The sequence below is a fragment of the Folsomia candida genome, unplaced genomic scaffold, assembly GCF_002217175.1.
Source record: "Folsomia candida strain VU population unplaced genomic scaffold, ASM221717v1 Fcan01_Sc014, whole genome shotgun sequence".
Taxonomy (NCBI): Eukaryota; Metazoa; Arthropoda; class Collembola; order Entomobryomorpha; family Isotomidae; genus Folsomia; species Folsomia candida.
In genome coordinates this window covers 1,148,234-1,171,410 of record NW_019091206.1, presented here as the reverse complement: position 1 = coordinate 1,171,410, position 23,177 = coordinate 1,148,234, and the positions used below count along the sequence as shown (strand labels likewise).

Below are 23,177 nucleotides of genomic sequence, written 5' to 3'. Positions count from 1 at the left end.
AACATAGTTTTATACAGTGGCCGCGGAAGTGTGGGGAAAAAGGGACAATGTCCCCACGGCGGTTATTCAATGTCCGCATCATCTCCCCATTTTATACAAACCCCTCCCTCCCCTATCCTATTTACAATGTTAATGTCCCCACATGTCTCCACACCTTCCGCGGTCACTGTTTACACTTCCCATGTTTCCAGACTTCGTTATCATTCCCGACCGACACTGCGGCGGCACCCGAAAGGTCTCAGACTGTCATTGGCCATACAACGTCCATAGTCCAAATTCTCCATAAATCCGGTTGCATCATGAGTGAAGTGACACGAAAGTGGTTATCAATTTAATTTAATTTTCACCTGCATAAAAATGCTGATAACAGCAGCGCACTCGACTCACTCACTATTTTGCAGTGCAGTGCATGCATGCAGATGACAATTTAGGCTAATTTACCTTTGCACTTTATTACCTGTCGTCCAGAAAAAAAGGATGCAGCAAAAGTCATACATACGTTATCATCCAATGACTTTGTACATACATAATTGGCAATTAGTTAATGGGAACACAATTAATTACGTGGCCACCTGCTGACCTCTATTTTTAAAAATTACTTATTACAACCCATTCGCTAATTGACCATTGTCCTCAATTTTTGGATTCTTTTTGGACTCTCGCATGAAGATTAAAGATCAAAAATTACTTATGATGATGATGATGCTCCGTCATTTGACGAACCTTATGACGTGGAAAAAGAGTGGTGATGATAAATAACCCAAAGTGCAAGTTTTACTGATGATAAGTAGATACTATTATAAAGCTTATTATCAGTATTATTATAAGCTTAACTTAATTTAACTTGTCATTATGCGGTGATTCATTACAAAATTAGGGAATCATTCATCATATCATCATTTTACGGGATGAAGTAGACGAGATGAGAATGAGACGCACGTGAGAATTTCAGATATTCAGATTATCCATGTCTATGTTACCCAAAAATGATGCTATAAATAATTTAGATAAATATTGCCAAAATTATTACAAACATTATTACTAACAATATTTTACCAAAAATATTACCAAAATTATTACCAAGTATTACTAAACATATTACCAAAATTATTACCAAAAATATTACCAAAATTATAATCTTGCATATTTATACGCCGGAAAAGAAAATTTGCAAAGGAATTCGATAAAAATCATTGTAAGGTTTTTGTTAAGAAATCACATCAAAATTCTCAACTTGGTCCGAGCTGCGAACTTCAAAATCCTTCTTCCAAAAACACAAACACACAATTTTTTTTTACATTACGAATCGTAATTAAATTAATAAAAAGTTTGTGGTTTTAATTAAACTTTGGAAAATTCACTATTCGATAAGAACTAATCTTCGAGACCACGTTATTTACTACACGAAATGGCAATGTCCTTATCTGCCGGAGGGGTACGACAACAACTGGCCGGGGTCGCCCTCACGTCCACCGGCTCGCATAGAGACCAATCCGATAAGTATCGAGCCATTTTGGACGGAATTCTTCAAGCTGGATCGACACAATCGGAACTTATCGATAACCTTAAGGCGTTGGTAGATCACAGTAAGAATTAATTAATTAAAGGGGGGCACTGTTGCTAAAATGATAAGAATAACTTTATCCGCATTTTGTAAATGATTGAAATTGTTAAAGTGGTTCTGGAAAACGTGTCCTTGGTCGTGTCACGAATCGTTCTAACGGAAGTGGCAACAGCCCTCACTAAACTGTCGGACGAGGTTTCGAAGGATGTTGCTCATTATACTTTGGAAAAGGTGTGCAAATTAAATACGAATAAAACTTTAAAATCGATTAATTGAATTTAATACGCAAAAGTTTTGGTGAAAAAATGAGGAAATATTGCTTTCCTTGTCAGTATTTCGAATTTTATCTGTCATCAATTATCAAGACATGTGTAGAAAAGGAGGACAAATTTGTCGCCAAATCAATTATAATTTATCATTAATTAACTAGTGCCATAATTTTATGCAGGTTCAACCTCGCGTGATTTCCTTCGAGGAACAAGTATCCGCCATACGGAAACACTTGTCACAAATTTACGAGAATCAGTCACAATGGAAAGAGGCTGCCACCGTCTTGACCGGAATTCCGTTGGAAACTGGGCAAAAGTATGTAAATTGTAAACAAAGAGGTCAACAGGAATTGTCAGAATACATTTTTAAAATAGAGTATTTTGAGTTCCATTATTCTCATTGGGTTTGGATTTACGCCAGAATCTGCGTGGAGAAGACAGCAGATGAATACCACGTCAAGTGTTCCACAAAACCGTTTTCCATATTTCGCATGGGAATGTGAGACAGAGTGAGAAAAGTGGTTCGCGGTGGGTATCCATCATCATTTCGAGTCAGGGTCGTATGAAATCCATTTCTCTTCGTCTCACTTTTTCCATGCAAACTTTTCATCCAACCAGGCACCTCTCATTTAATTATATATGTAACCCGAAATTACCGTTCAGTGTCTAGTAGACACCATACCTCCTATTATCGTCAACATAAATTCAAGAGTTTTATATTTGGGGCGATTTGGATAAACTAAATTTGCTTATCTGAAAAATTGATAAGTCTGGAGATAAGCCATATAGCGTTAATTTTTTAGTGAATATCACCATCATAAATTCATAAAAGCTTGAGTTTTAAATTTGGGGCGATATGGATAAACTAAATTTGCTTATCTGAAAAATTGATAACTTAATTGATAAGCCTCAAAGCATTAATTTTTGAGTGAATATCACCATTATAAATTCAGAAAAGCTTAAGTTTTAAATTTGGGGCGATTTGGATAAACTAAATTTGCTTATCTGAAAAATTGATAAGTCTGAAGATAAGCCCTATAGCGTAAATTTTCGAGTGAATATCACCATTATAAATTCAGAAAAGCTTAATTTTAACAATTAGATCGATTTGAGGCTACTTTAATAACTTTATTCTTTATCATTATTTTTATGGGTAGTATTTCACAAGCAGCCATACTATGTATGTATGTATGTTACGGCTCTTGCAAAATAAGCCCCTCCCTCAGAAACTTTGACCCCAAAAAACTCATTGTTCCGGTCATTTCTACTCGGCCAACAAAAGCTGAAAATGTAGCTCTTCTCAAGGAGAAAAATCTGGCATCAGGTTGTCAGACTAGAAATGACCGCTAAGGTCACTTTTTTAACGATTTATATGTTGGTCGAAAAACCGCCAATTTTCGAATTTTGAAACTTTTTCTGCATCAAAATGTTTGTATTTATGGGGGAATTAAAATGTCAAATACAACTTGAGGTCTAATTCTTTTTTTACGGAATGCACATTAGCTTTCTCATTTTTTCCAATTTTTTACCCCCATTTTTTAAGGGGGGGTGGTTGCATATAATTCAAAAATAGCTATGGTAAGGTGATCCATGCAACCGCAGTTCATTTTGCAATTTTTTAAATTAAATTCGGTGGCATCGATGCGAAATACTATAACACCGTATCATTCATTTCATCTCAGCAGTCATGCGAAAATGCGGATTTTATGAAGAAATTAACTTTTTATCACTGACAAAATACTTTATTTTTTTTAAATCGTGAAAATAATGTATTTTGACAGCTATAAAAAGTTAAGTTCTTCACAAAATCTACATTTTCGTATGACTGATGCCTTCTCCACGCAGATTCTCGTCTTTTTGTGGGTGTAACATGTCCGGAAATCCAAACCCTTGGAAGAACAGAGCTCAAATTACTGTATTTTGACTATCCCTGCTTGAAGGCAATCCTGTACCAAAGATCACTTTAATAGTACCCAATTCTCAATTAATATTACAGACAGTACTCGGTCGACTACAAGTTGGAAACCTATCTCAAAATTGCACGTCTCTATTTAGAAGATGATGACGCTGTTCAAGCCGAAGCGTATATTAATCGAGCGTCCCTCCTACAGGTGCGAAGACATAAAATGCATACTTAATTATAAGAACAATTAGTTATTAATTAATTAATTAACCAATTTTTTCGCCATAGAACGAATCAAAAAATGAAGAGCTCCAAGTCATGTACAAAGTATGCTACGCCCGAGTGTTGGATTACCGCAGGAAATTCATCGAAGCCGCGCAGCGCTACAATGAACTCTCGTACCGCGCCTTGATCGCAGAAGAGGAGAGAGTCACTGCCCTAAAAAATGCCCTTATCTGCACCATTCTCGCTTCCGCGGGTCAACAGAGGAGCCGCATGTTGGGAACGCTCTTTAAAGACGAGCGATGCCAGAACCTCCCTGCTTTCAATATTTTGGAGAAAATGTATTTGGAAAGGGTTATCAAGAAGAGTGAGCTGAAAGAGTTTGAAGAAATGTTGCAACCTCATCAGAAAGCTATTACGGCGGATGGTGAGCAGTAATTAATTAATGTTTCATTCATGTGTAAAGTGGAATTTTAATGAGTTTGAGATACGAAATCTCTTAATTTGTGTAATTTTTAGTAGATCAATAATTCCAAGTAAATTTCGGAGTACTTGGCCAATTTTCTGCCAAAATCTGCGATTTTTTAAATGCTAATTTTTGACCAAAGCTCGTCCTAATTCCACTGGAAATAATTCTTTAATTTATTTTGGACCAATATTTGTAAACTTCTTAAACAGTTGACATATAACTTTCTGATGTATTTAATAATTTTTAACCATAATTGTACTAACTACTCTTCCGTTTAATGTTTTAATCAAATAACCAAATTTTCGAAAATGTTTCAATTTTTTCGTAAATTCTTGAAAATTAGTGCAGAATAGTACCCGAGAGGAAATAAAGTGCACACTTTATCTTCTAATTTCCACTAAATACTACTGTCCCGTTTAATTTTTTTAGTCAAATAACCAAATTTTAGAAAATATTTCAATTTTTTTTCGTAAATTCTTGAAAATTAGTGCAGAATTGCACCAGAGAGAAACTAAAGTCCACACTTTTTCTCCTAATTTCTACTAAATACTCCGTGTACCCAGATTATATTTAAAATTTTATTTTGCTTATCCTCCCTCCAGGCTCCACAATTCTGGAACGTGCCGTCGTCGAGCATAACCTCCTCGCCGCCAGTAAACTCTACAATAACATCCAATTCACCGGATTGGGAGCACTGTTAGAAATTCCGCAAGAGAAAGCAGAGAAAATCGCGTCCCAGATGATCACCGAGGGTCGAATGACCGGACATATCGACCAAATTGAGAAAATCGTCTTTTTCGAAGCCAGAGAATGTTTACCGTATTGGGACAAGCAAATTCAATCGCTATGTTTTGATGTGAATGAAATTATTGAAAAAATTGCAGTCGTTGCTCCCGATTGGATGAGCAAGTACAATGATGAACAAATGAATTGAATCTGTTTATCCACCAATTTTTTGCATGTAATAATTTCTTTTTGTCCTATTTAGTCAGATGTGATTTTCAGAAAAAAAAAGTTCTCAATTTTGTAATACTAATAAAAATTGCGATTCCTTTTCTAAATATTTCCGAAATTCCTAAATAATCATTCATTCACTCTTGTTGTTGTTTGAGAACTCAACTACCTGGGATTTATTAAATTAAAAGTTGAGAATAAATCAACACCATTAATCGGCGTCTAAACATGACGAAAAGATGGAGATTAAGTACAAAAAAATGTACTAAAATAGTATCCTGCAACAAACGCTCTGGGGACGCCAAGAAAAGTAGATGACCACTTTTTCTAACTTTTCCCGAAATCATTCTTGGAGAAAGGAAACAAAGGAAAGTCAGGAAAACCGGAAGAAAACCAAACGGCACCGACCGAGCAAATGAAACAGGGCGTATTTTTAATGAAATACATAAGTATTCTTCTTTAAAGTAGGCTTTTTTAAATGAAAAACGTAGTTTAATAGAAATTTAAAATTAAGATTATCACGACGGCGGTGTGTTGTTATCTTATAAAATTTGTAAGTGTCTCCTTAATTTGACCGTCAAATTTTGACGTCAGGTTTAATTTGTTTAAAACATTATTTTTTTAATAAGGTAAAGATGTTTTGTCGGGATTCTTTTAATAGTTTTGTTTTCCTCATTGTTACCTCGTCTGCATTGTTGGCTCGCTGGTTTACATGAATGCATTGCATTTGTCAATAATAAACTAAGGAGGGGAAAGAAAGGGTTGTTGAGCCATGCTTTTAACAGGTATCCGTTTTTTTGCAGAGGGTACCCAGCCAGCCAGCCACCTTTTTCTAAATCCCATATGAACAGACATGCATTTCACAATGAGAGAGGATGCAATTCAGCCAGACAGACAGATTGTTCACCCTGCTGAAGAAGGAAATTATGTGATAAATAAAATATTTACGAAAACAAAGGGCAGTAAAATTATCATAAATATATAAATACTTTTCGTCTAAAGATTATCTTTAGTCAGACTCTGGACTTTGCAGGAGAAGGAGAATCTTCTTATCATTTAATAAATATTGACACGAAGATAAAGATAAAAGTTTGATCTCCAGTCCAGCAGTCTCTTTCTTGATAAGTTGGAAACTCTTTAAGTTCGTCTTTTACTCATTGCAAACGTGATTATTTGTCAAGGTTTATGTACTTTTAAGCCATCATCTCATCTCATCTGGTGAAGGATCAGTTACCAACATTAATAAACTTTGGACCATTTTTTGTGTCTCCAGCAGTTCCAGCAGAGATATTAAGCAGATGATGATGACAAGAGAGGACAGATTACTATTTGTGGCATGAATGATCATCAGCTAAATGTAGCAACATTGTAAAAGTAAAACTGGAGCATCTCCTCGCTCGTCCAGTGTGTGTGATTAAATAAACTGTGTTAAAAAATCGTTAAAGCGAGTTAGTTATCCTTCTGCTGTGCGAAATGTGGTTTAAGAACAACGTGTTGTCGTAAATATTTTAATACGAAAATTAAGCCATGTAACTCGAACTGCATACTAAATTCTAACTGTGATCGGTCAGCGACAGTTTAATAGGGATTCAAAATTATGGTCATAAGAACATTATCATTTGTGATTTTATTCTAAAGTTTATGCAAAAAAAATATACACAAAATTTGACGCCAATTTTAATATTTTCCAAGTTTAAAGTATTAACAACGTTTAATAAGATCACGAGCAGGATCAACGAAAATCAGAGGTTATCAATTACATTACTTTAAAAAAAGGTCGTCACAATGCGTTGCAGATTTTGTGTCTCGTTAAGATCCGCAGTTTTCTTTGGGGCCAGCATCAACATTGTAAATTGGCAAAGAATTTATTTACATTTATGTATGCCAAAATATAATGCAATTTATATTAAATTTGAACTTTTTTATTCACAGTTTTTGGGAGCAATCCACTTCTTTTATTTTATGATGCAAATGTTCCTTTATTTCCGGTATTTAAGGCGTCCCGAGCAGGTAATGGTAATGGACATCATATTTACATATTTATTAAAAATATACAGTATTTAATTACATAAATTTGACAATTAACTCGTATGAATTATTTATTTACAGACGAGTTTAACGTGGGTCTCGTTTTTTACTCTGCTCATGGGAGCCATATACTTCCCCTTGGGTTGCCTAATCTTCAGAGGCGTGGAGAAAGTATGTACACAAGCAACTTTTAACAATTTTCCTCCATGAAGAATGGTATACGTGTACAGAGGGTGGATATATATTTACGAAAAAATCACGGAAATATGTATTTAACATTTTCGAAACCAAAAAACGGCAAAATATGTACAAAATAAGAAGGATTTTCCCGAAAATTTTTAATTTTGAGTGTAATGCTCGCGATTTCTTGTGTTCCAATTTCTTTAAGCTACAAAATTTCGTCTCAAATCGTCAAAATATTTGCAAAATATACGCATTTTTAAAAAATATCTGAAGAAGCTGTCCTCAAAAATTGCATTTTAAAATTTAATGGGGTGAAATTTTTGCGATCCAATTTCTTCGAGCAAAATAATTTTGTCTCTCACATCGTTGAAATATTTTCGAAATATATGTATTTTTGAAAAAAATATGTAAAAGATTTACGAATTTTTCAAATAATAGCAGAGAAATATTTACAAATATTTACATATCTGAAAACGTACAAATATGTATGAGGAAATATGTAAAAATATATTAGAAATCTATGCTAGTTAAGTAAGGAACACACCCACAAAGTTTGACCCTGGGTCGTTCATTGAAAATAAATACATATCCGCTGTCTCACGATGTAATAACTAACCATCTAATTCTTAATTATTATGTACTTTAGGAACGATTAAACCTAATTCGGTTCCCCATGTGGATATTTTTTCTCTGCAAAGTGACCGAGTTATCGCTCAAGGTGTACCACGAGTGGGCCCTGATCCACCCCGACAGAAGGGTCGGATTGGACGTCAGGATCTACCAAACCATCGACGTCGCCGCCGCGACCGTTTACTTTCTCGTGCTCTTCGTTTACGCCAAAAGACTCGCGCAAGGTCGCGGCGAGGGGTCCGACAACTATTACAAGGCGTCCGAAGTGGATGACGCGGATCTCTCACTGCAGCGAAGAAAGGCCAAATTGCTCCCGCAATGAGAACCATCATTTTTTTAAAATATGTACCAATTTTGTATCATTTTTGTATTTATTTCTTTTCGGCGAATGACCAATCGTAAATAGGATTACGTATTTATTAAGAATGTTTAGACAAAAAAGAGAGCGTGTGATGCGTGGGTTCGATTTCTGCTTTATTTCTGGAAAATGGGGGGAAGGAAATCCCGGCAAATTCCCAAAAATACTCGAAAATTCACGGAAATGCTCGAAATTCACTTTTTCTGCTTTATTCCTGGAAAACGGGAGGGAAGAAAATCCCGAAAAATTCCCACAGCTCGTAGCAAAACGGGCCCTTAAAAATACTTGAAAAATCACGGTAATGCTCAAAATTTCCGAAAAATGGCCGAAAATTCCTGGAATCTTTGAAAATTTCCGTTCAAAAATTTCTCCCACTTTCCCGGAAATGCGTGTGCATCAAAAGTCGAAGCCATGCTCTAAAATTTCCGGAAACTTTCAACATTTCCGAAATATGTTTGATAATTTCCCCCCGTTTGCACCGTAAATAGAAGCTACGTGACCTGTAGACAAAGTAGTGCCTTAAAAATGTAAGGAAATGTTGAAAACCAAAAAATTGTATATATTGATTTAAATGAATGTGTGTTGCCCTCGTTGTTCAGTGGCCGCGGAAGCCGTGGGGACATCTGGGGACGATAACATTGTAGAATAGGGAGGAAGGGGTTTGTATAAGATGCGGACATCGAATAGGTAACCGTGGGGACATTGTTCCTCTGTCCTCTCAAGCTTCCGCGGCCACTGTCGTTGTTATCTACTATTTAGCATAAAGTTAAATTTATGAAAGTTAAGTTTTAAGTTAAATTATTCTCAATTAGCTCGTTAAGTATCTCAAGAACAATTTAAATATGTCTGAAATTATAATCGGACAAAGCTACGCTTCCATTCCAAACAAAAGTTGTAGTTAATTATAATTGCTAATTGTTAATTAATCACTTGAAATAATTGATAATTTCATAAAAAAAACGACTTTTTTTATTCAACAGGATTTAATAAATAAGGAAATAAATAAATAAATATTACACCAAATCTGTCAATTATTTTAAAGAGCGTGTTCAACAGTTCAGTCCAAAACAAGCATTTTCCCCATTTTCCTGCAGCTGACCGTCCAAATAGTCCAAGAGGGGTCGGAAGTAGTTGAGAATGGGGCCCGGATCTAATATCCGGGACCCTGTAAATTCCTCCAAAATATCCGGCCAAGGTAGAGAACTACCGCGACTCAGCATTTTCCTAACATATAAAATCGATTACATTGGACCTCAATTTCTTTGTCATTTAACGTACGACTCGATAAATCATGGACAAAATCAGGACATTTTAAATCATTTCTCGCCTCTGGGAACTTATTTTAAAATTCTGGACGACAAATTTGTAGAGCAGGGAGTTGCCAATTTTTTGAAAATATACACTCCAGATTTTGACACTTTTTGAAGGAGGAGATCTCAAATTTAAGAAGCCTTAAGAAAAATTGGGACTCATCGAAACTGGCTCCAAAAACTTAACGCCATTCCATTAATCAACTCACTGACTGCAAATTTGTCGTTCAGAATTTTAAAATAAATTTCCAGAGGCGAGAAAGTATTACAAATGTGCTGATTTGATTACTTACAAAAGTTTTTTGCCAGCCTTTCTATTTCCAGAAAAGTCGCATTCGTACAGCGGCTTGCTGTTGGGGTCGTCCAGATTGAACTCTCCGGCGTAGATGCACATCGCCTGGAAGAACTGGAATTGCAGGATGTTGCTCCAATAGTAGCTGCACATTTATAATAATTAATTAACTAATTATTCACTAATTAACTGATATTTATTAAGTGGCGTCAGCCGCTAATTGTGATCATTTTGTCCGTCCGTCTGTTAATCCGTATCGCTTTAGAACGCCTCAAATGATCATAATCAAACGCCGTTTCCGCCAATGTCCTTCTAATTTTTAGTTCGCGATCAAGTTCGATAATGGGGTCAATCGGACCACCCCCCACGGCGCGAGGGGGTCTGGTCCAAAATTAAATGCAACCTTAATTTGCATATTTATGTGGCGTCATTTTAAAGGAAATTTCACCACGAAATCAACACCGTCATTATTTTTGTCCTCTAACCAACTCATTACCGTGAGGATAATGTCAAAGGTCATAAGTCACACAATTTTCATGTCATTTTACATTTTACTGTGTGACGCCGCCTTTTTATGTCCGCTATTTCTTACCGAATGTACTCCACATCGGCGACAATGTGATACTTGGCAGCGGGGTCGAATCCCGTCGAGGGTCTGTCCGCGGGTGGGATGAGGCCCTGATTCTCGCGACGAATGTCCCACCATCGGTCGTTGTATTGTTCCGGGGTCATCGCTCCGGAAGCCGCTTCCCATTTCCAGCTCTCCATCGAGTAAGAGAAACCAAACATGGGGAACTAAAAATGGTAACGAGTGATACATATTTATTTTCGAAACGTTATCCTTAATTGTCCTAACTTAAGGTAGGACTTATCGTTAAAATCAGCACATTTTAAATCATTTCTCAGCTCCGGGAACTTATTTAAAAATTCTAAAAGACAAATTTGTAGAGCAGGGAGTTCCTAATTTTTTTTTAGAAATATGCACTCCAGATTTTGAAACTTTTTGAAGGAGGAGATCAAAAGTTTAGGAAGCCTTCGGAAAAATTGGAACTCGTCGAAACTGGCTCAAAAAACTCGTCGCCATTCCATTAATCAACTCACTGCCGCAAATTTGTCGTCCAGAATTTTAGAATAAATTCCCAGAGCGGAGAAATGACTAAAAATGTGCTCATTTTGGGGACGAGTCATCCAGTCTTATGTAAACCAAAATCCTACCTTTTCCAGGGCTTTGAAGTACAACAAATTCAAGTCGGCCTCCGTCGGTTTGGCGTCGACGGGTTCGCCTCTCATGATCGCGTCGCAATCGAGCTCCGTTCCCGTCGAGAGTTGCAAAGCGCATTGAAGATGCTTCGGCGTCTCCACGGTCAAATCGAGTGAATCCCCAATGGCTTCATGAAATCCGGGGTTCGCCTAGTAAATAAATAGTTCGTCGTCACTTAACTTATCATGCAAATTATTCCCAACACGGAAACTTACCCCGTTTCTGAAAATGTTGCATAAACGTAAGCCTCAGACGGACGGAATTTCTCATGAAAAAATTATGGGCGTCATTTATTAGTGGTCACTAGATAATGGTCACCCTCTGCTATTTAAGTATGGAAGTTTACCTGAAGGGGAAGGGTTGATGCGCGTAGGCCATGTAATACTGTAAAAGAAAAGATAATTCGTCATGTAAATTTAGGAAGATTCAAAAATGAGGATTATCTTAGAAATGTCAAATTAATTCGGTTGCTCTGTTCAAAAGTTACTGAATTTTATTGAAATGGTGGATAAAATTGCGGTGTAAAATTATAGTGTAAATTTGGGACGATCACAAATTAGAATCATTTCAAAAATAAAATGGCTATTTCTTTTCCTGCAAAAATTTCCAAAATAACAATTTTTTTACATCACCTCAAACAAATTTTGACTACAATAAAATTAAGTCGCTATCATTAAAAAGTTATTCAATGTAATTGTAGTCAAAATTTGATTGAATGAGATGATGTAAAAAATTGTTATTTTGGAAATTTTTGAAGGAAAAGAAATGGCCATTTTATTTTTATTTTTATTTTTGAAATGATCCTAAATTTTCACTACAAGTTCATACCATTACATTCAATTTACATCTAATTTTGACCTTACGTGACTTTTAAAGCGAAAGGACAACTACGAATTAACGCTTTGAACTAATGCAAATTTTTGGGATGGAATTTTAACCAAAAAATCTCGACACATATTTCCCTCGATAATAACACATTAATTAATTAATTAGTTACCTGAATGTGACCCATTTCGTGATGCACCGTGGCGAAATCTGCCTGGTTGACTTGGGTGCACATTCGTATACGGTAATCCGCATTTTCTCCGCGAGGAACGCGCTGGCAGAATTCGAAGGCCGTGGCGTGGCAGATGACCTGCCGCCCGTCGCTGGGCTTGGCGACCATCGACTTCTGCCAGAAGTGCGGGCTCATCGGAAACAGGCCGAGTTCTTGGAAAAATTTGTCCGCTTCTTGGTAAATCCGCTCAACGGTGTAACCCTAATTTGCATAAATAATCTCACGAATTATGCATCTTTTATTCTTCTCTGGGGTTGTTACCTTTGCAAGAAATGCGCTCGTGGCGTCGAGCGAAGGCGCGTTCGGGAATGGTTTCGTGACACCGTGGATAGCAGTCCATTCCTGAATTTAGAGGGGATACTTCGCTTATTTTAGCTTATCTTGGCTTAGCTTATCGTGGGTAAGCTTAAAGTTAAACTTATCCGGGCTAGACTCGATGAATTATCGCCACAATGGTCAAAATCAACGCATTTTTGATCATTTCTCGCCTCTGGGAACTTATCTTAAAATTCTGGACGACAAATTTGCAGTCAGTGATTTGATTAATGGAATGGTGGAGAATTTTTCAAGCCAGTTTCGATAAGTTCCCATTTTTCTGAAGGTTTCCTAAACTTGAAATCTCCTTCAAAAAAATGTCTAAATCTGGAGTGTACATACATTTCTTAAAAAAATTGGGAACGACCTCCTCTACAAAATTGTCGTCCAGAATTTTAAAACAAATTCCCAGAGGCGAGAAATGATTAAAAAAAGTGCTAATTTTGAAGATTTCATAAACTTGACATCTCTTTCAAAAAGTGCACAAATCTGGATTTTGGAGTGTACATTTTTTTAAATTGGCAACTCCCTGCTCTACAAATTTGTCGTGCACAAGAATTTTAAAATAAATTCTCAGAGGGGCGAAATTCTTAAAAATGTACTGCTTCTGACTTATCCATTCACACCTTAATATTTTTGTCATCATTTTTTAACGATAAATAAGCTCACCTGTCCCCACATATTTCCCAAAATATTGATGGGCATGAATCCCAAGGGATGGGTGACCTTTGGCCCGTAATAGTTCCTCATCTTCATCCGCACGTAGGCATGGAGCTTCATGTAGGTCGGCTTGATGGCGGCGAAGCTGTCGGCCATGGATTGCCGGAAGAGGTCGAAAGTCCAGTTGGGCGTGAAGTCGTTGTAGGCGTCGGCACTTTGTTCGCCCGTGTCGTGAAACCCGTTGGCTTGCGAGATCTCATTCGAGAGCTGGATGTAGCCCGAGTACTGTTGCGCAGTGACGGCTGCAAGGAAAACGGTCACAGGGCGGATATGTATTTACGAAAAACAACGTCAAAACATTTATAAAATTAGGTATTTACCTAAAAATCGGTGAAATGTATTTAATTTAAGTAAAAAAAACGTCAAAATATTTATAAAATTAGGTATTTACTAAAAATCGGTGAAATGTATTTATTTTAACTAAAAAACTCCAAAATATTTACGAAAAACGGTAAGAATTTACCATTCGGAAACATATGTATTTCTGAATATAATGCCTTGTATTTTTTGTGATTGAATTTCTTTGAGGAAATAAATTTTGTCTCGTATGTTTGAAATATTTACAAAAATGTATATATTTTTGACAAAAATATTTAAAAGATTTCCCTATTTTTGAAATATTTACAAAAATGTATATATTTTTGAAAAAGAAATATGTAAAAGATTTCCCTATTTTTGAAATATTTATGTCTGAAAACCCTGAAATATGTAAAAATAAAAGATGCAATTTGTGCCCTATGCGAATTAGGGGACACACCCACCAAGTTTTCCCATCAGTCATTCATCATCAAATTAAAAAGTAGAAAATAAATACATATCCACCCTCTGGTCATAGGTCAGCATTGAAAAAATAAGAATTCACCCACCGTTTGACATGGTGTCGTGCCACGCGGTCCAGTAGTGGGCGAGCTTATCGTAGTCCTTCTCCTTCGATAAGATGTTCTCAAGAACTGACAAGAAATTATTCCCATTACATAAAACCAGCCTGATAAGTTATCAGTTTTTTTGAAGTTATCATGCAGTGATAACTTGAAAAAACAATGAAATTCTTAGCTGCTCACGCGGGTCGAGGACCAAATCGCACTTGTCTCTGTTTTCAAAATCGCAAACTGCTGCCGTTGAGTAGGACGCGGACATGGCGGACGTGATTTTCAAACTCTGCGTATTAAGAAGTGGGCAACAAAATTGTCTTATTTTCAGGTATGTAGATATGAATCTCCCGAATTTCGGGGGCAAGTAACAACTTGCAAGAAATAACGGGGAGAAAGTGGTTTCTTGCAGGTGAATATTTTGACCTGCAATGTGCAAGAAACGACGCCCCGCCGCTGTAAATAAATAGTGGTTTCTTGCACCTTGCATTTCTTGCACTTTGCATTTCTTGCACTTTCTTGCACCTCGCATTTCATGCGTTTCTAGCACTTTGCATTTCTTGCAGTTTCTTGCACCTTGAATTTCTTGCACTTTCTTACAAATTCAATTTCTTGCTTTGCACTGCAATGAATAAGGGCCAGCAAGTGTTTTTGGAGCTGTTTTAACCTGCAAGAAATGCAAACTACGCCCCCCGCTGTACTTCATGCGTTAAAATGCCGTACATTTCTTGCACCTCGCATTTCTCGCTTCCTATTTCAAGAAATCTCGTAAACAAAATGAAAAACACTCCCGAACCTCCTCAATCTTGAAGGTGGGAACGTTTCCAGGCCCGCCGAGGAAGTAGAAGCGCATCTGCCTCCACAATTTGGGACACTGGAGCTCCCTCCACCACGGAAATTGGTTGATGATATCGTCCTGAATCGTCTTGCTGAGCGCGTTCTGGTCCATCGAGGCGGCCGTCTGCGAAGTCAAATTTAATTAGTTAATATTAAATCATAACAGTGGCGGCGGGCGTACCTGTTCAAAAATTTAGTCTTCATTCAAAAGTCAGTCTCTGACTGAAGATTCTCATTCACATTCTGTCATTTTCTTTCAAACTCATTTCATTTCACTTCATATGACTTCATTCTTATTTCGCCTCATGTATTAAGCAAAGGGTGAAAAATGAAATGAATGAGAAATCCTTTCATTCACAGCAGTCATTCATCTGAAGTGACGGAATCCTTCATTCATTTTTATTAAAATGACAGAAAATTCATTTTCACTCATCATCATTCTCCATCACAATCACGCAAATGAATGAAAGTGAACAGGTATGGGTGGCGGAAGTTGGGGGGACGTATGGGGACACTACCATTATAGGAGGGATTCATTACACTCAAAATAAGGTAGTAAAGAATCATTACCATGCGGAATGACTACATGGCTCCACCACGTCGGTTACGATTTGTCGTAGAAATGGTAATGATAAGTTCAGGGAAATTCAAATTCATTACCGAATATTAAGGAAGTTAATACCATTATGTATTAAATTTGAATTTCCCTGAACTTATTATTACCGTTTCTACGATACATCGTAACTGACGTGGTAGAGCCACATAGTCATTCCGCATGGTAATGATTCATTACTACCTTATTTTGAGTGAAATTTTGCTAAATTTCTAGGGGGACAATGCCCCCCTCCTTCCGATGCCAATGGTTCATGAAAAAAAACACAGAAACTTTTCTCACATTTGCCTCGTCATTCGCTAAGGTGATGTTGGTCTCATAATTAAAAGTTGCGATATTGCTGACAAAACATTTTTCCGTCATTTGCGGCTCCACCGTTCGCATCCAGTCCATCACTTGGCGTTCTCGGTCCCCAATTTCTGTACAAATTTTTTTTTAATCCTACAAATTTTCATAAAAACATCCTACAAATTTTCAAAAAAGAAAATCTTCCAAGTTTTCACGGAAAAAAAATCCTACAAATTTTCACAATAAAATCCTGCAAATTTCCCAAATTTTCTATGCAAAAAAAATCAGCCAGGCTTACGTCCCGAGAATTGCGGGGCTTGGTTCTGTCCCCCACCGCCACCCCCACCACCACCGTATTGATCAGGCGGTGGTCCATACTGCTGCTGGTCAGGGGGAGGTCCGTACTGCTGATCTTGCGGGGGTCCGTACTGCTGATCTTGTGGGGGTCCATAACCACCTCCACCACCACCTTATCCAAGAATTCAGTAATCAACAGAACAACCCCCCAAGTGATTAGATAATTGCCCTCATGGAAATCTTTACCGTAGCCGCCGCCACCTCCTCCACCCCCGTAGGAATTATACCCACCACCACCACCGCCTCCGTACCCACCTCCGTCACCGCCGCCATACTGCCCCCACGAACTCCCCACCAGATAGAACAATACGAAAACTAGGGCTACAGAATGGGGTCCCATCTTCGCAAGGTGACCTCGATTTTCAGTACCTACTTGTTTCACAGAGTCACCACACGAAGGGTGACGACTAGCCGAACAATCACTCTCCGATGACAATTACCTCAATTGTGTACCAGCTTAAACAATGCTACCTATACGATTCGCCCTGTATTTGCATATCACGTTACTCTAAAAATGGATGCATACATACATAATTTGCATACATATGCACATCAACCAAGCGACACTCTTGTGTTCGCAGAGCAGAATTTGTTTAATGCGGAAGCTTTAACGATTGACGATGGATTGACCCCGTGAAAGAGTAAACATATCGGAAACAATGAGTATTATTAAATGGTCAAGTTTTCAATTATGCTGAACTTTAGATTTAGCAGGATTTCAATTATGCCGAATTATTCAAAAATACGTTAATCTACGGTAATTGCATGTATGCTGACTCCTTTGAAATCAGGCCCGATATGAAAAAGTTTATGATATCAAAACAAAATGCATAACTTGTCCAGATTTAACGGGATTTCAATCACGCCAAAATTCCACATATTTATGTACGTTAACTCATGCTTTTCTGTAATTGTACATAAATATGCAGACTTCTTTGTAATCAGATCCTATACAGAAAGAATCATCTGAAATCAAAATCAGATCTAGAACTTGTCCGAGTTCACGAGGATTTCAATCATATCGAATTGCACACACATACATACGTTAACTCCTCTGAAGAAGTAAATATGTCGACTCCTTTGGAATCGGAGCCAATATGGAAAAAAACTCGGTGAAATCAAAACCGGATCCGTAATAACTTCTCTAAATTTGCGAGGACTCCAATTTATGCTGATTTGCATAAAAATACATACATACGTTAACTCATCTTCATCTTATCTTTCTCCTGTAATTGTACATATGCAGATTCCTTTAAACTCAGATCAGATATGAATAAGTCATCTGAAACACAACCAGATACATAACTAATTTCTCCAGATGTATTTTACTAAGGTTTCAATTATGTCGAATTATGCATTATGCATACGTTAACTCATCTTCATCCTTATCTTTCTCCTGTAATTGTACATATGTACGCAGGCAGACTCCTCAAAAATTCAGATCCGATATGGAAAAGTCATCTGAAACCAAGACCAGATACATAACTAATTTGCCCAGATTTACCAAGGTTTCAATCATGCCGAGTTGCACGTACACAAATTAACTCATCCTTTCCCTGTAATTGTACGTATGCCGACTTCTTTGAAATCAGATCCGATACAAGAAGTAATCTAAGTTAAAACCAGATCCATCCCTACCATCTTCAGATCTTCCAAGGTTTCAATCATGCCGACTTCTCCACATGCATTCCTCGCATCCTTCTCCTTCCCCTCTGCCCCCTTGAAATCATACCCTATATACGAAAACCTCGGTGAAATCAGACCCGACATACATGAGAAAGTCGGTGAAATCAGAGCCGACATGAGAAAGTCGGTGAAATCAGACCCGATACATACATAGGTGTACAAAAGTCATCTGAAATCAAAATCAAACCCATCACATCACTTGTCCTTCTCACCTCTCTCCTGAATTTATTTATATTTCTCTGCATCGAGCAGGCATCTCACCTCATTTCATCTGAATCCCCGGCCGTTGTTGTGGGAGATGCTGCCTCCTCTCCTGGAGGAGAAAGTCGGCCGGGAGAGAGAGAAAGCACTGGTGGAGGAGCTTGCACATACCTCATGCCTTCAAGGCTACCTCATTTCCTGCTTTCTCCTGCTTTCTCCGTCACATTTTTAAGCGTCTCATCATGCTTCATCCTCCACTTTCTCCGAACTGAGCCCAGAAATTCTCACGGAAAGTTAAAAATATATGGGATCTTCCACCTCCTCGCTGGAAGAATTATTCTGTCAGGCTCCACCGTCACCCGAGCACGTACTTTCTCCTGCCTTAATCCGGCAGTCTTACATCATCGTCATCATCGTCTTAATCTCCAGGCTTAGATAATCCCGTGGATAATAATTGCGTAATTCGAGGCAGGATGGTGACCAAGCGAGGCTTGAGCCTGAAAGGGCTCCTGCTCGGAGGCCTCCGTCCCTTCCAGGTGAATAAAAATCTCTCCAAATCTTGGACTCGGGCTGATGTTCGGTTTCGCTACTTGGAAAATCAGGCACTGTTTTGGACACTGTTTGATCTCGTGAGTGTTTAATTGGCACTTTTTTTTATGTAATTAGTTGCGAATTTTAAGGGCAGGCTGTTATAAATTATTTTGCAAATATTGTGCGAATTTTACCTTGTTTGATCTCGTGGGTTTAATTGGTACTGTTGCTTTTTGTAATTAGTTGCGAATTTTAAGGGCAGAGTGTTAAAAAGCGTCGCTAAATAATTTGCAAATATTTGTGCGAATTTTTTTAGGGAACGGACATCTGGTATTTTCTTCTCTTGTCTGGAGCTATCTTGGATCCGGGAGAATTGGTCGCGTTTCTTGGGGGAGAAGAGGTCACATGATTTAATTTGCATATGTACGTATAGAAAGTATGAAAAATATTTTCAATCTCTCGATTAAATTATAGATCCCGGTGACGCATTTCTTCCCCGTTTTTGCGTACCTCATCTTGTCCATGGTGTCCAGCACGGGGGTTCTTCTCGTCAAGGTGAGTCGTATTTATGTACGTAATTGAGGTCTCCCAGCGTATGCGATCCGATTTTTTGGGCACATTTGTGTCACTCGAGGACAAATTTAATTAGGATGAAATTTGCAAAGGACACGATCTCCCAATGGGTACGTTTGGCTGGCAGAGATATTTGCATCCGAAGAGGATAAAACGCACGGTAAATTTGGAAACCGTAAAATTTGTCGACTTTTTGGGCGCGTTTTCTCCTCTTCGGATGCAAATAGCTCGGCCAAACGTGTCCATTGGGAGATAGTGCCTTTTCCAAATTTCACCCTATTTAAATTTATTTAGCATCAATTAATAATTAATTGGCGACAAATTAATTTTAATTATTAAAATTAATTGGCGACAAATTAATTTTAATTATTAAAATTAATTTGTCCACAATCAGAAAGTATACGATGGGAGACCTCCATTATGATTGCATTACGTATTTGTTATCTTTTTAAAGTGATATGTAATTTCAAGCAGAAAATATTGCATAAATCGTAAAGAACTAATCACACGTGTAGAACAAGTTGGACGCCACTTTGTATATTTTTAGGAAAAAATTAGATTATGTGCGAATATTTAGGTAATGGAAGAGAGAGTTAGATAGAGCATAATCATAAAACCTTATCCATAATGGGAATCCAGCATAATTTTCATATCGCAAATATCATCCTACACTCTTAGAAATGGGGTTACGATTATAACCAAAAAGTAAACGCATATGACTCTACAGCCGTGGTTATAAATTTGTCACCGAGTGGTTATAAATTTGTCACCGAGTGGTTATAAATTCATTAGCTCTGGTGACAATTTAATACCAAGTTGGTGAAACTTTATAATTAGTCGGTGACAATTGTAACAACTCGGTGACAAATTTATAACCAAGACGGTAGAGTCATATACGTTTACTTTTTGGTTGTAATCGTAACCCCATTTCTTATCATCGATTCTCATCGATTGAGACTAATTTTCCCAAAATCTGGGAGACCTCCATTCTCACTTAAAATTTCTAGCAGGATCAATTCTTCTGTTTCATACTAATTAAATTTACATAATAATAGGAGACCTCCATTCTCACTTAAAATTTCCAATAAATAAATTTTCATATTAAGAAAATGTCGTGTAAAATAATGCAGGATATTAAATTAAAATCTGTGATCGATTGAGACTAACTTGTCCAAAATCGGATCGCATACGCTGGGTGACCTCCATTGTTTGTGTATTGAATACGTGTTATCTTTTTAAAGTGATAATTTCCCGTAGAAAAAAAAATTGAGTAAATTAATTGAGTAATTGTACATTTTCACAAGTTGGACGCCAGTTTGTGTATTTTTACGAAGAAATTATTATCGCCGAATGTTTAGGTAATGCAAGCAACATTAAGCAGAATAGTTAAAAAACCTTATTTTCATATCGCAAATTTCATCCTAGAATTTCATACAGTAATGTAATCATATACCTGTTCAAAAATTAAGTTTTCATTCAAAAGTCAGTAATCCCGATTTTTGAGTGAAGATTTTCATTCACATTCAATCATTTTGTTTCAAATTCATTTAATTTAATTTCACTTCATCGAACTTTATCCACTTCATTCATCGTTCATCTGAAATTTCGTCATTTTAATTCAAATAACAGGAAATTCATTTTCATTCAGTATCATAATCACTCAAATGAATGAAAGTGAACAGGTATTCTCCTAATTAAATTTATCATCGATTGACCCTAAAATTTCCTCAAAATCATAAATTCTCACTTAAAATTTGCATTATGTATGTAAAAATTTGCTAAAATCTCCCCCTCTTCCAGCAGGATCAGACCTTCTTCCCCTTCTCCCTCCTCAAGTTCGCCCTGTTCATCACGTGCTCCACCGTCTTCTTCATCATGGCCCTGACCCCGGTCGGGCGTCAGGTTTGGGGCGGTTTTTGGACCTCGGTCGTCTTCATTCATGGCGTCTACACGGCCGTCAAAGCGTTCCCGATCTGGGCGCATGTCAACTTCCTCGGCTACGCGTTGCACCTCGGACTCACCGACCACCTCACCCGGACCCGCCTGCAACTCATCCCGCTTAACGTGGGCGACCACGTGGTGGGTGGAGACCACGTGGTCGAGGGGGGCGACCACAACACCCTGGAAAAATTCTACCTCTTGAAGTCCGCCCAACTCAAGCATGCCATGGAAATGAAGGCGAAAATTGACGAGGATGGCGGACCGACCTGGACAGAAAATTATTACCAGGATGACGCAGAAGGTGGTGGTGACGGGGACGAGGAAACCGGAAATGGAAATGGAGATACGATTCATGCCAAAGTTTGGACAGTGTCGGATGCCAAAGATAAATTTCTGACGCGATCAGTAGCCCTGGATGGGGACAAGTTTACCATTTTTGATGTGCAGATCGCTCTCTAAGCGGGTTTCCGGGCTTTGATTTTCTAAAAAAAATCTATATGTCACTTTTTGTACAACTTGTGTAGCTGCTGCCGAGTTGTATTTATTGAAATGATGGAAAGTTGGTAGAGTAGTGATGAAAAAATGTACCTTTTTTGAAAATTTGTGACCTAAATTATATGTATGTACACATATGTAAATCATATCGTGGTTGGAACACGTGCATGAATATAATTGCAAGCACGTGCACGAATATAAGCACGTGCATAAGTAATATTACAAATATTAATTAATATTTAATAACACATATGTAAATTTCTGTTACCCACGTGTAACGTAATATTTAATTCCATGTAAATCTCTGTCTCTCAATAAAAATTTGGGCAGATCGATCTCTAAAAGGATTTTGGGTGCTCTCTTTTTCTGCCCCCAAAAAAATCTATCTATCTCTTTTTACACAACTTGTATTTAGCTGCAACCGAGTTGCATTTATTGACAGGATTGGAGAACTTTATAAATGTGTAGAGATAGAGAAATATATATGTTTTTTTTGAAAATTTTACTTTTTACACAACTTGTAGCCGACGAGTTGGTAGACTAGAGATGAAAAAATGTACCTTTTTCTGAAAACTTGTGACATAAATTATGCACACATATGTAAATCATATCGTGGTTGAAACACGTGCATGAAGTAATAATACAAATATTAATTAATATTAATGTGACATAAATTGCTGTTACCCACGTGTAACATAATATTTAATTCTATACAAATCTCTGTGTCGTAATACTGATAAAATTATAGGGCAGATCGCTCTCTAAATGGATTTCCGAGCTCTTTTTCTACAAAAAAACTCTCACTTTTTATACAACTTGTAGCGAGTTGTATTTATTAAAATGATTGAAAGAGTAGAGAAGAGATGGAAAAAATGTACCTTTTTTGAAAATTTGTGACCTAAAAATTATATGTACACATATGTAAATCATATCGTGGTTGAAAACACGTGCATGAATATATGTAAATAATGTTTAATTCCATACAAATATCTAGATGTAAATGTCTGTCTCGTAATAAAAATTGTGTAAAAAATTTCTCTCACTTTTATACAACTTGTAAATAGCTGACGAGTTGTATTAAATAAAAGTTGATAGAAACCAAAAAATGTGTGAACTTTTTTTAAAAATTTAACACGTGACCTAAAAGAACATATGCATGTAAATCATTTCGTGACTTCAACACGTGCATGAATGCAAATAATATTTATTTCCATATGAATTTCTGTCTGTTAATAAAATGTGAGCAGATCG

The 23,177-nt window shown here is 37.2% G+C and overlaps 5 protein-coding genes across 7 annotated transcripts; 3 read left to right on the top strand and 2 right to left on the bottom strand.

Annotated features, from left to right (window-relative positions):
- The first annotated feature begins 1,244 nt into the window (after positions 1 to 1,244).
- Positions 1,245 to 5,490, top strand: LOC110855872 (COP9 signalosome complex subunit 4). The gene is made up of 6 exons (XM_022104267.2): positions 1,245 to 1,586; positions 1,677 to 1,795; positions 2,013 to 2,149; positions 3,830 to 3,944; positions 4,025 to 4,385; positions 5,030 to 5,490. The coding sequence occupies exons 1-6, from the start codon at positions 1,409 to 1,411 to the stop codon at positions 5,359 to 5,361; spliced, it is 1,242 nt and encodes a 413-aa protein (XP_021959959.1). The 5' UTR covers positions 1,245 to 1,408; the 3' UTR covers positions 5,362 to 5,490.
- Positions 5,491 to 6,240: 750 nt separating this feature from the next.
- On the top strand, positions 6,241 to 9,512 carry LOC110855907. Of its 2 annotated transcripts, none has more exons than XM_022104317.2 (4): positions 6,241 to 7,229; positions 7,314 to 7,397; positions 7,491 to 7,580; positions 8,239 to 9,512. In XM_022104317.2, exons 1-4 carry the CDS (start codon positions 7,167 to 7,169, stop codon positions 8,542 to 8,544), a joined length of 543 nt encoding a protein of 180 aa, XP_021960009.1. In that variant the 5' UTR covers positions 6,241 to 7,166; the 3' UTR covers positions 8,545 to 9,512. The 2 variants fall into 2 exon arrangements, with proteins under 2 accessions (XP_021960009.1, XP_021960011.1); XM_022104319.2 differs by having other exon boundaries at positions 6,242 to 7,229; positions 7,314 to 7,391.
- Positions 9,513 to 9,603: 91 nt separating this feature from the next.
- LOC110856071 (angiotensin-converting enzyme) lies at positions 9,604 to 14,689 on the bottom strand. Its single transcript, XM_035856629.1, has 11 exons — positions 14,597 to 14,689; positions 14,402 to 14,485; positions 13,485 to 13,777; positions 12,762 to 12,842; positions 12,441 to 12,701; positions 11,790 to 11,827; positions 11,659 to 11,665; positions 11,398 to 11,592; positions 10,775 to 10,977; positions 10,184 to 10,327; positions 9,604 to 9,804 (listed from the first exon to the last, which is right to left on the bottom strand). The coding sequence occupies exons 1-11, from the start codon at positions 14,670 to 14,672 to the stop codon at positions 9,630 to 9,632; spliced, it is 1,557 nt and encodes a 518-aa protein (XP_035712522.1). The 5' UTR covers positions 14,673 to 14,689; the 3' UTR covers positions 9,604 to 9,629.
- Positions 14,690 to 15,155: 466 nt separating this feature from the next.
- On the bottom strand, positions 15,156 to 16,839 carry LOC118437611 (ATP-dependent RNA helicase DBP2-like). The gene is made up of 4 exons (XM_035856781.1): positions 16,686 to 16,839; positions 16,441 to 16,611; positions 16,137 to 16,273; positions 15,156 to 15,365 (listed from the first exon to the last, which is right to left on the bottom strand). Exons 1-4 carry the CDS (start codon positions 16,837 to 16,839, stop codon positions 15,156 to 15,158), a joined length of 672 nt encoding a protein of 223 aa, XP_035712674.1.
- Positions 16,840 to 18,577: 1,738 nt separating this feature from the next.
- Positions 18,578 to 22,818, top strand: LOC110856069. Of its 2 annotated transcripts, none has more exons than XM_022104511.2 (4): positions 18,578 to 19,015; positions 19,234 to 19,317; positions 19,392 to 19,472; positions 21,291 to 22,818. In XM_022104511.2, exons 1-4 carry the CDS (start codon positions 18,860 to 18,862, stop codon positions 21,888 to 21,890), a joined length of 921 nt encoding a protein of 306 aa, XP_021960203.1. In that variant the 5' UTR covers positions 18,578 to 18,859; the 3' UTR covers positions 21,891 to 22,818. The 2 variants fall into 2 exon arrangements, with proteins under 2 accessions (XP_021960203.1, XP_035712612.1); XM_035856719.1 differs by having other exon boundaries at positions 18,580 to 19,015; positions 21,294 to 22,818.
- The last annotated feature ends 359 nt before the right edge of the window (positions 22,819 to 23,177 follow it).